This window comes from Talpa europaea (assembly GCF_964194135.1).
Source record: "Talpa europaea genome assembly, chromosome: 7".
NCBI lineage: Eukaryota > Metazoa > Chordata > Mammalia > Eulipotyphla > Talpidae > Talpa > Talpa europaea.
The window spans coordinates 92,200,089-92,217,289 of record NC_140074.1 but is presented as its reverse complement, the minus strand read 5'-3'; the positions used below and the strand labels follow the sequence as shown (position 1 = coordinate 92,217,289).

Here is a 17,201-nt window from a genome sequence, read left to right as displayed (position 1 = left end):
CAATAACTTATTCTTTTATTAAAAACTTGGCTTTTCTGATTATTAAGTAGTGCGTACTTGTTTTAGAAAATCTGGGAAACACAGAAATGCATTAAGGAGTGAGCATCATCTATAATTTTACTACCAACCAGAGCCAATCACACTGTTTTACTCTCAAAACATTGAACCTTATTTATCTTGCTAAAACCTAGCCATGGGCTATTTTCTTTCAAAGCATTCGTGTTTTTCTACAGAATATAAAGTAAAAACATACTCAGAAGGAGGAGTAAATATAAACGCAGTTTCTTTACAAAAATGTTTTCTATAAAATCTCCATTTTCCTAATTCCTATGAGTCAGAGACTAACACAGACTACTGAACATTTATTAAGATAGTAAGAGAACAAAGAAGAGGAGAAAGGTACGGTGCTCATCTCCAGATTCCCCCCCGACTCCTCATGCTACCAGGGGCAGGATGTCCACTCTTCTTCCGTGCTGGAGGTTTTTCCGTCTTAGGGGCTGTAGCAAGGCGGCGAGGGAGAGCCTGGGAGGGAATCTGAGTTGAGGGGAAAAAAGAAAAGGTCAGGGCCTGTCACCTCAAGCCTCCACTCCAATGAGGAAAGGCACCGTGCAGGGAGAGGGCCAGAGTGAGTCAGCAAAGGGGGAAGACCATTGCTACAGAAAATGAGAACAGGAATTGGAGGGGTCAGATACTAGAGAACAGGCCAGTGAGGAAATGAGTGGAAGCAGAGGAACGAGTCAGTGAGAGCCCTTCTACCCACACCTCCCTGCCCTACTTTCCCTCACCTCTTTCCGAGGGATCTCACCCAAGCGGGAGTCTGCCGTCCTTCTGGGGACATTCTCCCCTCGGCTCTCCATCCTGCCATACAAATCAAGGGATAAGGATAGGGGAGCTGCTTCCCCATTTCTCCCTCACACTGAATGGATTTCCCAATTCTGTCTCTTTAGAGACAGACCTGAGGATGAGATAGGAGGAAACAGCAGTGGAATCAAATACTGATCTATACTAGAGTCAAGTTCTAGGATTGTGAGTTCTGAGCTGCAGGGGATAGAGAGGAATAAAACTAAAGTAGAACGACATGGATTTTTTTTTCTTAATAAAGCAAAAATCAACAGCAAAAAGGCAGAGACAAAAGAAAGGCAGGGAGCAATGACAGACATAACGACGAGATTTGTTGATCTACATCTCACCATCACTTTCTTCCCCACAAAAGGACAAAAGATGCCACTAACACACATGCTAGTCTTCCCTGCCTGATGCGTTTCCCCACCCACACTCCAGACCCCATCCACCTAGCCCTTCCTCCCAGGCTCATACCCGCTGTGTTCCAATCTCTTCAGGTAGAGCAGCAGGTCTTCAGCAGGCAGTGCCCCCCAGCCCCGAGCCTGGTACAGTCGTAACAGCTGAGACACATCCATCAGCTGCCTCGTGGATGCAAGCCCATCTCCACCTGAGACACATCAGTAATGGTGGCCATCCTGAGGCCCCTCTGATTACCCCTCACCCCATCTCCCTAGGAATCTGGAAGGTCCTTCAGTTACAGGTACTGGCTCCACACCTAAAACCTTCTCTTTTTATTTTCCTCTTAAACCAGAACATGCTTACCTCTGTCTGGGGAGCCACCCCTGGGAGCAGTGCCCTGTGAATGGGTTGAGGGAAGTTCATGGACCCGGAAAAGACTGGATGCCATGGCTATGGGTACTTTTGTCTTATGGACAGGAGGTGGAAGGCGTGGCACTAGAGGGGCTTCCTCCCAAGATGGGATAGTCAGAGGACCTAGCAAAAAGAAAGGGATCCAAGAGTCAAAAAAGTCCTACTTCCTTAGGCTTATCAGCATGCCATTTCCTAAAAATCCATCCAATAACCAACTTCCATCTTTTTCCAGGCTAAACCCCAACCTTTTTTAAGAGTTGGTACTTACCAGACTTAGGGGGCAACAGGTCAACAGAAGGGTTCTCACTGTTCTGGGGAACTGTCTCAAGCAGCTGCAGGGACAAGATAGTAAGATTCCTGAGATGGATTAAAAAGGGGACCTAAATCTCTGAGAGAAGCAGGGTTTGGGGAGATGAATAAGACACAGTAAGAAAGTGGGAAAAAGTGTCAGTTCTAAAAGCAAGATGAAATCAGTGACTGAACTCCTAGAGTAGGAAGAGGAAGTGAGGAAGGGAAGAAGAAAATTAAGGTGGAATGTGGGCCCTCTTACCTGGTGCAAAAAATGCTTGAGGCCCTCTACCTGAGGGGGTGGCAACCCTTGCCTTAGGAAACCATCCCCATGGGATCCAGGATCTTCCTCAGGGAATGGCCGTTCTGCTCTGTCGTCAGTATGGAAGGCCCCAACTACAGAGCAAAGAACCTAGCTTTAAAGTGAAACAAGGGTAGGGGGCATGGGCGTGGGCATGTGTGTGTGTGTCTGTCAGTGTGGCAAGTGAAGGGGATTCACTCCACAGATCAATTCATCAAATGCCTGCCAAAAGAGGGCCTATTAAATACAAGTGAGACATCACAATTAGAAGAAAAAAATAATGAAAGTATAAAACAGCTAGAGAGGGAAGGATTGAAGGCAGCCACTGAATTCTCAGACAGAAGCATGAACAAAGGAGAGAGCTCAGATCCCCCAAATAACACCATAAACTCCTTAAAGAACAGAAACCAATACTCAAAATGGTTTGGAATTAAGAGAGAGATTCTGGCACCTTCACCAGAACATGCTCTCATTCTTTTTTATTATTATTACACAATTTAAAAATATTTCATTGTATAATTCTTTTTTTAAAGATTTATTTTATTTATTTATGCATACAAGAGGGGAGCAGCAGGGAGACAGGAGAGGTCTGCTGTGCCATGTGGGTCAGCTCCCTGGCCGAGGATTGAACTCAGGCTGCAGTGGCTGGTTACAGTGAGAGTGCTGAGACTTAACCCCTTATGCCACTAGGGAGGCCCCTAATTGTATAATTCTTCCCTCATTATTGATTCAACCTGGGTTGTCATGTTTGCATCACACAGAGAAACCCCATTCACCCAAGTCACAGAAGACTAAAGTAAGGGTGATACCACACCCAAGGCCAGTCAACCTAAGGGATAGCTACAAACCCATCAGCTCGCCTCTCTTTAAACTGTACCTAAGGAAAAGAGACACCAATGTCTCTACAAAGTTGTCCCAAGTGTTGGCTGGTAAACCCAATGTGCGAGTGAAAGTTATGAGAATAAAACCAAAATGAGAGAGAGTGTGGGTTTACCAAAGGAAAAGAGCAGATGCACAGGAAAAGGCAGAGTCCATGTGGGCCCAGACAGAGGAGGAAGAGCTACCTCACCCTGCTCACACCCCTGATCCCAACTCCAGTTCTAGCAAGTCCAGCTACATCACATTTCCGTGACATTTCTGTTCCTGCAACCTACAGCCTCTTAAGACATACGCTTAAGAGAAACTATACATAAGGAAACTATACGCTTGAGACACAGACAGAAAGGAAGCTAAGTAAGAGGGAGCCAATTAGTATGTGGAGGCCTTCTGTCCCCAGTTACCTGAGGGTGGCGTGAGGTCTGGCTTTGGCTCCAGGGGCTGGAAGGAATGCTGGCTCTGGAAACTGGGGCCCAGCAGGAGGCTAATATCGGGGGAGGAGGCACTGCAGATCACAGGTGGTACTCCAGGCTGCTCCTCCCTTGTTTCCCGGCTCTGCTGCAATACAGGCTTCAGGGCCACGGCAGCCACTGGAGGCATAGCCCAGGTCCTCCTCTCTCCCTTCTCTGGTTCCTGAGGCCCAGGGCCAGAGGGGCTGGCGGGAGGAACCTGCAAACAACAGAGAGGCAGAAGGAAGGCTCAAAGCCCAGCTAAGACATGGTAGAGACACTTTAATAAGATTACAGATTAGTAGAACTTCCTTAAAAGGAGATTTGATAACACTATCAAATTTTAAAATACTTATTTTTGATCTTACCATTCTATTTCTAGACATTTTATATATAAAATGTCACACACGTACATTAATGATATTTATTGTAGCATTCTTTGTAGAAGCAAAATATAAGAAACAACTTTATGTCCACCAATGAATACCTGGTTAAATAAAAAGTTACATAATAGCATATAAAACACTATAATGGGGAATTCAATGGTTGCTTCTACAGAGAAGAACTGGGAGACAAAGATACAGAGATAGGATGAAGAGTACTTTACACTCTACACCTTTTTGAACCATTTACATTTTTTTTACTATGCACATATTACCACCTATCCCAAAAAATCTTAATAATACACCTCTCTTAAGTAAAAGAAGGAAGTAGGAGATGCCAATCTGAGAAGGGCTAGGAGTACAAATCTTGACTCTATTCTAGGGCAGGATTTACCAACAAATTTTGCCCCTTATCATTATAATTAATTCCGCTGCCATTTGGTAAAACTAGTATCAAGTATTACTCGCCACCTCTTGGGCTGGGAGAAGAGAGTTAGGCCCAATGCAATGGGGTCAGTCTGGGTGAGCTATGGCCATGAGGAAAGATTTCTTCTGACAAGACAGTTATTCTTGGGCCTCCCTGGTGGCGCAAGGGGTTAAGCACTGCACTGTGGGGCAATTCACAGCCTCTGCAGCAAGAGTTCGATCCCTGGCCAGCCAGGGAGAAACCCACATGGCACAGCAGACCTCTCTTGACTTGCCCACTGCTCCCCTCAGCAGTGTACTTCAGTCGATCTGCCTGTTCTGTTCTCCACTCTGTCTCTGGTGAATCCTCTCACCCCCCGCATCTCTGGCCTGTACCCCAGCTCTTGTATGCATAAATAAATAAATCTTTAAAAAAAAAAAAAAAAGACAGTTGTTCTTTGGGAAAGCCCACATATTTTTTTCTCCTAATGTAAGTCTCAGAAGTTGAACTTAGATCTTCCCTTGGGAGGAACAAGATTTCCAAAGAAGGGATCTAAACCCAACCCTTGAGCAGCTCAGTTCATGGAGCAATGCCTACCGGGGCAGGGGCAGGCAGGGCAGTGGTGCTGAGCAGCTGGTTTGCCTCCTCCCAGTGGGCCTGTAGCATGGCTTGGAGCCGCTCCACCAACTCTACCCGCTGCTCCTCCAGCTGCTGGTGCTCACTCTGCAGTTCCCGTACTCGCGCATGCTCCCGGGCCAGTCTGAAGAAAAGTCAGGAGAGGTGACAAAAAGCTTTGAGAAAGCAGAGACTTGGAGACAAAGAGGAACCAGAATGAAACAGAATGGAATCAGAAATTCTGATAGGAGCTGAGGCCAATTTACAAGAGGACAGACCTATGAAGTGAGCAGCTCTTCAATATTCCCAGTTTGGGCTCCATCTACAGAAAAGGGATACTCCAGTGACCAGTACCTCAGCTCATAGTCCTGAGCCACCTGCTGCTGCCTCTCCTCTCGTTCTGCCATTTCCACCTTGAACTGAGCCAACTGTGTAGCCAGTTCCTGCTGGTGCTGTCCAGTTAGGTCCTGAAGCTGCTTCCTAAGAGGACACAGGTGAGAGAAAGAGGACTGAGTCTGGAAACAGCAGTAATCAAATGAGAAAAAGCCAGAATGTGTTCACATAAAGGTGCCAGCCTGGCCATGAATAGGTGGATTCAGGAGAGGACAAAGCTGTTGTCTTAGGATAGGGTCACCAGAAGTAGAAACTGAGATGAGGACTGATTAAAAAAAAAAAAAAAAAAAAAGTGATACATTTAAGAAATGTTTCCAGAAAAAAACTGGTAGAGGGAGAGGGTAGGAAGATGAGAGCGAGAAGTGAGACTGGGAAGTCAGGGAGGCTCAAGCCCACAAGGCATCTCTGCAGATGGTATAGGTCCTAGCTCATCACCATCCCAATCAGGGGCACTGGCTAAGGGCTACTCCCACATGATGAAAATTCCCACGTACTTCTGGCTTGGCAAGTGCACCTGAAGTCAGTGCTCCCAGAGATCTGGGCTCTGGCTAACAGGAACCACTTCAGTGAAAAATGTTGATGGCATCTGAGGGGCTAAGGTAGGCATGAGCAATACCTTCTGTGGCCGGGGAGAAGCGGCAGCCAGTAAGTCCCAGTACCTGTGATGTTCCCTCAGGGAGGCTGCTTGTCGCAGGCTACTCTCCTGAGCCTGTGCCAACCGCTCTGTCACCTGCTGCTCCAGCTGCACAGCCAGTTCTGACTCCATCTGGATCCGCTGGCTTTCATACCGGGCCTAGGGGTGAAGGAAGGGGGGCAAATAACAATTCTCCATTTCTCCCTCCCCCCAGACTCTGGCAACCATCATTCTACTTTTTGTTTGCTATCGACGTAAATTTGTCATCAAAGGAATATGCTTAAGTAAACTACGATCCAGTCATAATAAGGTTATAGGACACTTAAAAATAACAATGTACATATTGACATGGAAAGATATCTATGATATACTATGAGGCTAAAAAAATCCAATAAGTTACAGTATATGCACAGCAAGTTTGCTTTTTTCTTTTTAAAGCATCAACCATATGCTCATAGATGAACAGGTTCTGGAAGGACACTTATCAAGTAGTGTGAAAACCAAAGACACCAATACTTTAGTCCTTCAATGATAAATCAGTTTCCATGTGGTCAATCTTCCAATTCAATGGCTAAATGAAAAGTAAAAGGAGTTGTGGTTTATCAAAGTCTGGCCTCACTGACTCAGAAAGTGGGAACTTCCTAAGTCAACTATTAAAAAATAAGTCTTTCACAATAACTTGCTTTCAGAAACTCATTAATTTACCTTTTAATACATAGCTACACAAAAAAACAGAGGTACATAAAGGTAAAAATTATAGTTAGAGAAGGGAGTGTTTGCTGTAACTCTCAAGCCTACTCCTCCCAACCAGGAAAGAAACTTGAAGAAACCTCTGCCTCCTGACCTGTACCAAGCTCATTTCCAGCTGTAAGGCATCTCTCTCTCTCCGAGCTGTATCCAGCTCTCCTTCCAACCGCTGCACCTCCAACTGCACCAATGCCAACTGCTGCTGGGCCTCCCGGGCTGCCTGGGCCTCCCTCTGGGTATTCCCCTAAGAAACAGAAATCAAATTTAAATACATATCACATTTTCTGTCTCCTGGTTGCCTCTAATCTCTAATTCATACTCCCATATCTTAAAGCCCAAGCTTCCCCACTCTCTTCACATTTGACCTATCTCCTCATCTCTGTTTAACCTCACTCTTTGGCCTTCCACGTATTTGATGCCTCAGTCCTTCCTTCTGGTCCTACATTCTCAGTTCTATCTTTCACACACAGTTCTTCAATTTCCAGAATATGCCCCATATTCTGACACCCCATCTCATGTAATTATTTTGCTTTTCATTTTGTCTCTATTCCTACTTGCCACTTTTACCTTCTCCCTTTCCAACTGAGCCTGGCCCTCTTCCTGCAGCGCCTGGTAGCGTTCCTTAAGCTGGTGCTCTTGCTGGGTCCAGGTCTGCCGTTCTTCTTCTATAACAACCTGAAGTGTTTCTAACTGTCGATGCTCACTGAGTTGACCAGTCCGAGCCTCATCCAGTTCTTTCTGCAGGGCCCGGCAACGCTGCTGTTCTAGCTCCAAGCTCAAAGTCAAAGCTTGTCTTTCCTCTTCCTTTGGCCACCAAAGAAAATAAAAATCTTTAGCATGCCTTCAAGAGACCAGAAATCTGCTCCGAAATCCCTATATGCCTATTAAGAATTATGCCCATTAAAAACACAATAGCTGACAAGCCCATGGACCTATTATATAGTAGATAAGAGAGCGTCTGTTGCAGAATTGGGTAGATCTGAGTTCAAATCTCAGTTTGAACACCAGCTCTGTTGATGACTATGTATTCTCAGGCACACATCCTCACTGTAAAACGGGGATAATAATAGGGTCTACTTGGTGAGGATTAAAGTGAAAAGTATATGTAAAGCATTTATCACAGTGTCTGGCACTTAGTAAGTACTCAACATACAGTAGCTGCCATCACCATCATCAAAAGAAAGACTAGAAAACCAGCCTATAATCATGTACTCATCTATAAGCAACCATCATCAGCACTGTTGGATGTAGCTTATTAAGACTGTAACCACCAACATGCATGTAGCATATATGTGTCATGCATGCAACAAGTTCCAAAAACTACTACTAATTCAAATGGGTAATCACTTTTCATCATTTCAGAGGTTAAGAAACTTGAGTGAGTCTCATCCCACACTTCAACTGTCTAATCCCACACTTCAACCCTAGAGCAGAGTTCCCAAACCTGGCTGAACAAAATCATCTAGAAAATTCTCTCATGGCCTCAGAACAGCTTTGTTTCAGATGGGTTACTGTCTTTCAGGGGAAGGGGACAGAAGAATTGAGGAGAATAGCTGTTCGTTATAATTCAAAATACAAGGTTTTCCAGCCCCACCTTATATCTATTGAATTCATTAAGATTCCTCTGGGGAGGGGCCTCCCTGGTGGTGCCGGGGTTAAAGACAGCGCTATCAACCTATCGCCAGCCACTGCTGCATGAGTTCAATCCCCGGCCAGGGAGCTACCCACATGGCACAGATCTCTCTTGCCTCACCCACTGCTCCCCTCAGCAGTGTATTTCAGTAGATCTGCCTGTTCTGCTCCCCACTCTCTCTGGTGAATCCTCTCACCCTCCTACACCTCTGGCTTACACGCCAGTTCTTATATGCATAAATAAATAAATCTTTTATTTTTTTAAAGATTTATTTATTTATTTATACAAGCAGTGGGTACAGTCAGAAGCGTGGGAGGGTGAGAGAACTCACCAGAGCCAGAGCAGGGAGCAGAACAGGCAGAAGGACCGAAGTACACTGCTGAGGGGAGCAGCGGGCGGCAGGAGAGGTCTGCGCGCCATGTGGGATTCTCCTCCGGTGGCCGGGTAGCAGCCGGGGATCAAACCGGTGCTGCAGAGGCTGCGGGCAGCTTCGCAACCTAGCACTCAACCGCTGTGCCACCGGGGAGGCCCAATAAATAAATCTTTTAAAAAGAAAAAAAAAGATTTCTCTGGGGATGGGTCCCAGAAATCTGTATTTTAAAATAATTCCCTGGATGATTCTTAAAATGAAACAATTTACACAGTCTCCCAAACTTAGTTGGTAGCAGAGCCCTTTTTCTACTTTTAAGAGTGTGGTGCAACTCAACCCACCAATCTACCAATACCCCATTGCCTTCTAAAAGCACTTAATTAACAGCCTCTAAAGGAATTAACTCAGTCCAGCATTCTCACCAGTGTCTCTCTCTCCCGTCGCTGTAATCTGGCACCTTCCTGCTCACGATTCAGGGCTTCCATGGCCTCAGAAAGGCTTTGTTCCAGACGGGTTACTGTCTTTCAGGGAAAGGGGACAGAAGAACTGAGGGGAATACCTGTTTGTTATAATTCAAAAAGCATCAACAGTGTAAACTTTAAAAGTAATAATTAACTAAATGACTTGGGAGCCAAATAAAAGACAATGTGTTAGGGGGAACTGGAAAGTGACCAATGACACCAGAAACAAGTGAAAGGAGAAGAAACTGAAGGGACTGAAGAATTATCAGGACAGCTTTGTAAGACTTGGGTCAATCTGTTAGGAACCCCCTTTTCATTTAGCAATCCATGACCTAGATTCTCATGCCAAATGATCCAGGTTTCCCACCTCCTGCTGCTTGCTTCGAGTAATTTCAGCTGCCTGTCGTTCCTCCTGGAGCCCCCGAAGCACCTCTGTCCGCTCAGCTTCATGCCGGTTCCAGCCTTCCACCACTCGGGCCAGGGTCTCAGGAGATGAATGATGGATGGAATTTCAACATAACTTTTTGTTCCCTTTCTGCCCATAGGGGCAGAGTCAACAACCACCTCCTCCCAGTAGTCAGTAAACACACCCCTGAAACCAGCTCCAAGCACGAATAAAGGTGGTTGGTCACCCCCTATTTACTATTCCCTAGTGTCCCCCCATGGAGAAACCCACCCACACTCCATTCTTCTACCCTGGCACCTTGTCCAGTTGTTCAATCATGATATCTTTCTTGCGGTCAGCAGTCACAGCCACAGCTAACTGTTGCTGTAGTTCCAGCACTCGGGTCTGCAGGCTATGAATATGGCGTTCACAATGCTGGGAAGAAGAATGAGAAGTCTGGGTGTTACCATCCTTAGTCTGACTAAGACACCAAACTTCTCAGCTCCTTGAGAAGGAAATGGCTTGGAAACAGGGAGCCTGGGTCCCAATAACTAGGTTTGGAGTGGGGCTACATCAAATTAAATAGCTTTTGCACAGTGAAGGAAAATATCGGCACATTAAAAAGACAGCCTATTGGGCCTCCCTGGTGGTGCAGGGGGTTGAGCGCTATGCTGTGGAGCAGTCTGCAGCCTCTGCAGCACAAGTTCGATCCCCTGGCCGGCTGGGGAGCAACCCACATGGCGCAGCAGACCTCTCCTGGCTCACCTGCTGCTCCCCTCAGCAGTGTACTTTGGTCAATCTGCCTGTTCTGTTCCCCACTGTCTTTGGTGAATCCTCTCACCCCCCCACATCTCTAGCCTGTACTCCAGCTCTTGTACGCATAAATAAATAAATCTTTAAAAAAAAAAAAGACAGCCTATTGAATGGGAGTAGATAATTTGTACCTCACACATCCATCCATTAAGGGATTAATATCCAATATATATAAGGAACACCCAAATAAAACAACAAAAAACAACCCAATTAAGACTGGAGGATCTGAATAAACACTTTTCCAGGACGATGTAGAGATGGTGAACAAACATATGAAAAAATGTTCATCATCACTTATTAGGGAAATGTAAATCAAAACCACAGGAAATATCTCATCTGTGAGAAGGGCTTACATCAAAAAAGACTGCTAACACGTGTTGATGAGGATGTGGGTAAAGAAGAATCCTTGTATACTGTTGATCAGAATGTAAACTGCTATGGCTATTTTGGAAGGTGATATGGACCTTCCTCAAAAAACTGAAAATAGAAACACCATACAACCCAACAATCTCACTTCTGAGTGTATATATCCAAGGAATATGAAATCAAATCAGCAATTTGAAGAATCAAACTGAAGAATCAAATCACAATGTTCACTGCAGCATTTTTGCAATAACTGAGGTATGGAAGCAATCTAGGTGCCCACTGATAGATAACCGGATAAAAAAGAAGTACACACACACACACACACACACACACAGCGGAGTACTATTCAGCTATAAGGAAAAATGAAATTTTGCCTTTTGCAGCAAATGGCAAGAATTTGAAGTATGAAATGTGAAATGAAGTTAAAAATATAAAAGACAAATACTGGATGACTTCACCTATAAGTGCAATATAAAGAGACAAAGTGGAAGAACAGACAAAACAAAATAAAAATAAATTAGTGGATAACGAAACTGAGGTTATCAAAGGTGAAGAGGGCAGGGGCTGGGAGCAAGGGTGGAGGGGATATAAGGATGGTAGTGAGTGTTTTGTTTTTCCAGAGACAGGCAGACAGAGAGCAAGTGAGAGAACCCACTCCACCCTTCACCCCCCACCCCAAAATAATAATTTTGGAGAAGAAGAATCAAGAATTCTAGAGCGGGAACCTAGAGGCCCAAGACTTTCAACAATTTCACAGGAATTAGGGGTTTAGCTTTCAGATTCTTTCCTCTCGTGGATCTCCTAAGAAAAATTCCCAATAATATTTTAGTAGGAGTGTAGCAGCCCATGCAGCAAAGAATGGAAAATTACTCCTGCCTTAAGAAGTTCATTAGATGGGCCTCCCTGGTGGCACAAGGGGTTAAGCACCACACTATGAAGCAATCCTCAGCCTCTGCAGCACGAGTTTGATCCCAGGCCGGCCAGGGAGCAACCCACATGGTGAGGCAGACCTCTCCTGTCTCCCAGCTGCTCCCCTCAGCAGTGTATTTCAGTCAGTCTGCCTGTTCTGCTCCCCACTCTGTCTCTGGTGAATCCTCTTACCCCCTGCATCTCTGGCCTGTACTGCAGCTCTTGTATGCATAAATAAATAAATTTTTTTAAAAAAAGAAGTTCATTAGACAGAATGACTAAACATAGCAAGGATAAAGGAGAAAGCCTTTCGTTGTGCCCATGGCACAAAACAGAGGAGGAGAGGGTTCCAAAAATGACAACACAACCAATGATTCTGGCTTTTCTTCTATCTTGTGCCTCTTTCTGCCCACTTCAGATTAAGACACGGGCTCACAGAGATAAAGCTCCTATCACCAATAACTATAAAGTCTTTGCACAAATCAGCAAAGTTCATTGTTCATTAAAGACTATTTCTATGTGTTACCTATATTTAGACCTCAGGAAGACAGTGCTAAACAAGACAAGGTATGACCCTGGTGGAACTTAGATTTTTAAAGGGGAAAAACAAACAAGATAAAGCATATGCTGTATGAAAGTAAAACAGAGTGATTTGAAAGAACAGCTGGAAGGCAGGTGTGCCATTATTATGAGCAAAGTCCCAGCTTGCCAGCCCTTAACCCTCAGCCCTTTTCAGCACTCAGTCCTATCTCTAATCTTTGCCAATCTCAAAAAGAAGCCTTTGTATCTCACCTTTCGACGAGTATGCTCTGAATCCAGTGCATCTCTGAGCCCCTGAAAGTCTGGGGGATTGCTTAGGGGTCCTGGTCGAAGACTGGTATAGCGGGGAAACAATTCCTCCAGGGCTTGGGCTGAGCTGGACGGAGATAAGTCTTGTACGGGCCGGGTGCTAAGCAAATCAGGTAGAAATTTTAGGGTTGGGAAAGTTTTTGTGATTCACTAGTCTAAATGCAATTTTTTAAAATGAGGAAGCTGAAACTCAGAAAGGGCAAGAGATTTGCTCAAAGTCACAAAAAAGCTGGGTAGTGAGAGTTGTAAATACCATATAGGTTCTGTGATGCAATCTCTACTGCTCCTTCCTCTCTACCATGACAGTAAGTTTTAGCAGAAACAAGCTAACTTAAAGTTGGGAGAAAGTCAGGTACTAGGGCAGCAGATGTCCATGTTTTTCAAAGAGTAAAGGGCAGAAGACAGGAGAGAAAGAATGAAAACTGGAAGCTAAATGACAAATGTCCTGGGTTCTTAAGAACAAAGCAGTAAAGGGAGCAAGAACTAAGGAATGAACACTTGGCTTTCCAAGCAAGCAAGCTAGTAAAACCCCAAAGAAAACTCACTTAAGCAAGGTGGCTGTGCTGTCACTGTCAAAGGAGTCTTCTTCCCGTCTCTCTGAGTCAGCACCTGGAGTAAGGGGATTCCCTGCAAGCAGCCAGAGGAACCCCACAGCCAGGGTCAGGTAAGGATAAAAATTGGGACCACTTGAAGAAGATAGAAAAGGGTGTTCCCTTCTACCTTATCCTCTCCTTTGGCCTTTCTCCCAAAGAAATGAGGCCTTTCTTCTGACATCTTTTGTCTTGTCTCCCAGATCTCATTTTCTCCCTTTGCCTCCTCTCTCCACTTTCTCCCACTCCTTAAATCTAGGTTCCCCTTCACAGGGAAAGGGTTTACTCACGATAGGCTGTGTCTCGTGAGGTTTGGAGTATGCTCTGGAGTTGACCCCGAACACTTTCCATCTCAAAGATATGCTTGGAACCATCCTAGAAAAAAGTAACACAGAAACTAGATATAATCTTATAATCTATATTCTACCTTCTACCAGAGTAGATAGCATCCAGTACCCTGAAACCTAAGAATTTTTGCTCTAGCACCTCGGAAAAGAAGAAAAAAAAAAATTACCTGATAAAGGTCAGGAACTTAAATGTCTCAAGTCACCAGAGAGTATGAATGAATAAACTGGGCAGGTTAAGACAAGTGGTGAGAATTCTGGCCAACTAGAAAGCAAACACCTTTTTGAAAGACTGTGTAGCCTGTAGCTATCAGTTTTACAAAAATCTAACCAGTCTGCAAACTGGTTATGATACCTTTTCTATTCAATGCTAATAACTATCTTCTCTGCAATGTGTGCAGTTCATTAAATTGTGTTTTAGTGATTTACATGCCAAATTTTGAAACACACAGTCAAAATAGTTTTGAGTGAGTTAGCAAATCTGAAGCTAGCCTTAAGGCTCTAGTTGCTGTTGGGATGAAGACACCTCATCCACACTACCAGTACCCATATCCCAGTAAAGCACAGCAATCTATGCCACAGTGCAGGTGTCTCTGACAAAACAACAACAAAAACTAGGAAGTTTCAGTTTCCCAAATTATAAATATCTGCTCCCAGGAATATGCATGATTGACTCTATAGTTAAAAGTAAATTTGAAACCCAAATACGGTTCATATGATAGTAAAAAAAAAAAAAAGTTTATTTTTTTTTTACCATTCCAAGTCCTGAGACACCCCCACCCCCACCCCAAGACAAGCTCCCTCACCTTTTTCTTCAAATTGTTTTCCAATCCAATTGACAAGCTGTGACTGAGGTCTTGAGCCAAGCCGTCTAACACTTCATGAGGAGGTGCAGAGGTGGAGGGTAAATACAGTTGGGCTCGTGCTGTTGCTTCTGCCTGACGACTGAGGTGCAAAGAAGTATAGAGCTGGGAGGTCACCTCAGAGGACTCTTGGTTCAGTCCTGGGGCTTCTGACGAATCACTCAGGAGATCCTCTGCCCGGAGAGGTGAACTGGGACTGGTAGCTGAATTTGCCATGAGTACAGGGAAGATACGACTGTAGGCAGCAAGTTGGGAACTCCTGGTTCTGCTTTAGGAGAGTCCAGTGGGGAAAGTAGGTAGAGGAGGATTTGGGAGAAAGGAGGAAGACTCCAGACCAAGGGTCTTTGATGAATAAGGGTATGGAGGCTTTCTGGTTAGAGGGGAAGTTTCCACTGGTTTCAGAGGCCATGGGAGAAGGCAAAAGCATTTCTTTCCACAGCTCCTAGACCTGGTGGAAAAGGAGGGTGCAGCAAGGAGGGGGTGGGGACAGAGCACCTATTGCGGCTCAAGAGCAACACTGCAGTTCTAGGGAGCAGAAAGCTGCAAGAGATCAACTTTGATGCAGATTATCTCTGATCAACCGATCTTTCAAGTTCAAACATCGAAAACGTGCAAAGTGAAGAGGACCCAGATCCAATAGGGGCCTAATTTCCGTCCAGCTGCCTTATTTGCCCCTCAAACGGCTCCAATCTCAGAGAAGCAGAAACCTCACACTCCCCACCTTCCCATACCCCTCGGACTAAGCACCAGTTCTACCCAGAATCAACTAAGTGTGTAGCCCCTCACACTTCTCCAGTGAAGAAAGCCATAGCACAGCTCTCTGGAATCCCTCCCTCCCTCCCTCCTGCAAAAGAAACCTCGCGAACGCTCTCAGAGGTCCCTAAAAAGTACACCGCTCTGAAGCCGCGCCTGGATCCTCTATCCCGATCACCACGTTCCGCCTATTCTCCACACCTCCAGTTTTGCTGGTCCGGGAAGACCAAAAAAGCCCCCTCTTTTGCCCTTTCCTACACTCAAAACCGTTGGCAGCCTCCCGCCCACCCTCCGCAGCGCCGCCTCGCTCGCCTAGATGACGTCACCAGCCCTGGAAGCCAAACTCAGAGCCGCTCAGATTCCAGAGCCGGGGAGCCTGGGCGCGCGTGCGCAGCTCGGGCGACCACGGATTGGCTAAGTATTGGGGCGGAGTTACAGCTCCGCTGCCACAGAGGGGTGGGGCGGGGCGCCACGGAAACCGGAAGTGCCTGGAGACGGGCAACCCGGAGCAGTTCCGGTGAGTCCCGGAGGAGGGGGCGCTCTGCCTATTTGAAGGGACACGGGATCGAGAACCGAGCCCACCGAGTGTGGGCAGTCCCGGAGCGAGGTTCACACTCTCATCCTGCAGATGACTGTCCACAACCTGTACCTGTTTGACCGGAATGGAGTGTGTCTGCATTACAGCGAGTGGCATCGCAAGAAGCAAGCAGGGATCCCCAAGGAGGAGGTGACGAGAGGGCCTCGCGCAACCCGGGTCACCTCGCGTGTCCAGGCGCACATAGTTCAGTCCAGCCCCTTGTCTCCAACCCCCGGCTGGTTCCCATCCCTACCCCGCCTCCTTCAGCAACCGAGAACTAACTCTGCCCCTCTCCCTCCAGGAGTACAAGCTGATGTACGGGATGCTCTTCTCTATCCGCTCGTTTGTCAGCAAGATGTCCCCGCTAGACATGTACGCGGCGTCAAAGGGAGGCATTGAGGGAAGAAGGGCTAACGTTGGGTATTTGGGAGTGGGGGGAACTTTCCGAAGTGGAGGGGACATTGGCCCCAAAGGGGAAGGCGACTTAGAGAACCTGAGTATGGAGCGAGAGTGCAGGAGCTGGCAGTAACTGGCAGAGGGGAAGATCAAAAGATAGGTTGGGTGGCCAGAGCTAATTTGAGGGGTGAATATGGGAGATGTCTTTACTCAACCGGGTGCCTACAAATATGTTTAGAGAAGACAGAATGGACCTGGAGGGGACCAGAAGTATCCTGGGGAAATGCTGCTCCCATTCCTTATCATCTTATCTCTGCAGGAAGGACGGCTTCCTGGCCTTCCAAACTAGCCGTTACAAACTCCATTACTACGAGACACCCACTGGGATCAAGGTTGTCATGAATACTGACTTGGGTGTGGGACCTATCCGAGATGTGCTGCACCACATCTACAGTGCGGTCAGTGCTAGCCCTTGGGACCCTTCTCCCAGAGCTCCTCAATAACTGGCCACTTAGAGCTCCCAAGACTCCTTCAGCTTTCCTGCCCTAATATCACTGCAGTGTATTTCTACTTAAGTCAAAGTTTTCTCAGAACCCGTTAGGTCCTTAAACATCACTTTCTTCTCATGAAGTGCTTGCCTTCCACCCCTTAATCCTTGTCTATTCACCAAACCACTGAGATTATACTGGGTTTGGGATTGAAAACAAGAAGTATACAAAACCTGGTTCTAACATCCTCCCTCTCCATAGCTGTACGTGGAGCTGGTGGTGAAGAATCCCCTGTGCCCACTGGGCCAAACTGTGCAAAGTGAGCTTTTCCGCTCCCGACTGGATTCCTACGTCCGCTCTCTGCCCTTCTTCTCCGCCAGAGCTGGCTGAAGAAAGCACCCTACCTCACCCTTAGGAGAATCCCTGTTTTTCTTAACTCATTTTACCTGAGGGACTCCAATGCCAGCAGCCCCTCCTCCCTTCCCCAACCCTTCTTGCAGCCCTTTTGGGGCTACAGCCTAAAACCAGCCTGGTGCCCTCCCAGTCACGGAAAGGAAGCCTATTGTAGTCCCTACATCTCCAAACCAGGCCCTTTCTCCAATTTTATCCCCTATTTGACTGCAAGAAGTACAAAATAAACTTTTTGTAACCTGCCACTG

The 17,201-nt window shown here is 46.1% G+C and overlaps 2 protein-coding genes and 1 pseudogene across 6 annotated transcripts in view; 2 read left to right on the top strand and 1 right to left on the bottom strand.

The window, feature by feature from the left end:
- The window catches only part of LOC311173822 (large ribosomal subunit protein eL27-like), a 754,061-nt pseudogene that overhangs the window by 390,390 nt on the left and 346,470 nt on the right, over positions 1 to 17,201 (top strand). The window lies entirely within an intron of this gene.
- On the bottom strand, positions 409 to 14,544 carry CNTROB (centrobin, centriole duplication and spindle assembly protein; the record flags this gene model as incomplete). Of its 4 annotated transcripts, none has more annotated exons than XM_084239071.1 (19): positions 409 to 534; positions 786 to 858; positions 1,318 to 1,450; positions 1,606 to 1,776; positions 1,922 to 1,985; positions 2,204 to 2,337; positions 3,523 to 3,787; positions 4,954 to 5,116; positions 5,326 to 5,451; positions 6,024 to 6,157; positions 6,843 to 6,989; positions 7,313 to 7,549; positions 9,171 to 9,269; positions 9,577 to 9,693; positions 9,913 to 10,029; positions 12,475 to 12,631; positions 13,077 to 13,158; positions 13,412 to 13,496; positions 14,272 to 14,544. In XM_084239071.1, the coding sequence occupies 19 exons, from the start codon at positions 14,542 to 14,544 to the stop codon at positions 409 to 411; spliced, it is 2,703 nt and encodes a 900-aa protein (XP_084095197.1). The 4 variants fall into 4 exon arrangements, with proteins under 4 accessions (XP_084095197.1, XP_084095198.1, XP_084095200.1 ...); XM_084239072.1 differs by having other exon boundaries at positions 13,077 to 13,140; XM_084239073.1 differs by having other exon boundaries at positions 491 to 534; positions 806 to 858.
- On the top strand, positions 15,710 to 16,932 carry TRAPPC1 (trafficking protein particle complex subunit 1; the record flags this gene model as incomplete). The annotated part of the gene is made up of 4 exons (XM_084237542.1): positions 15,710 to 15,808; positions 15,960 to 16,030; positions 16,374 to 16,512; positions 16,804 to 16,932. 4 exons carry the CDS (start codon positions 15,710 to 15,712, stop codon positions 16,930 to 16,932), a joined length of 438 nt encoding a protein of 145 aa, XP_084093668.1.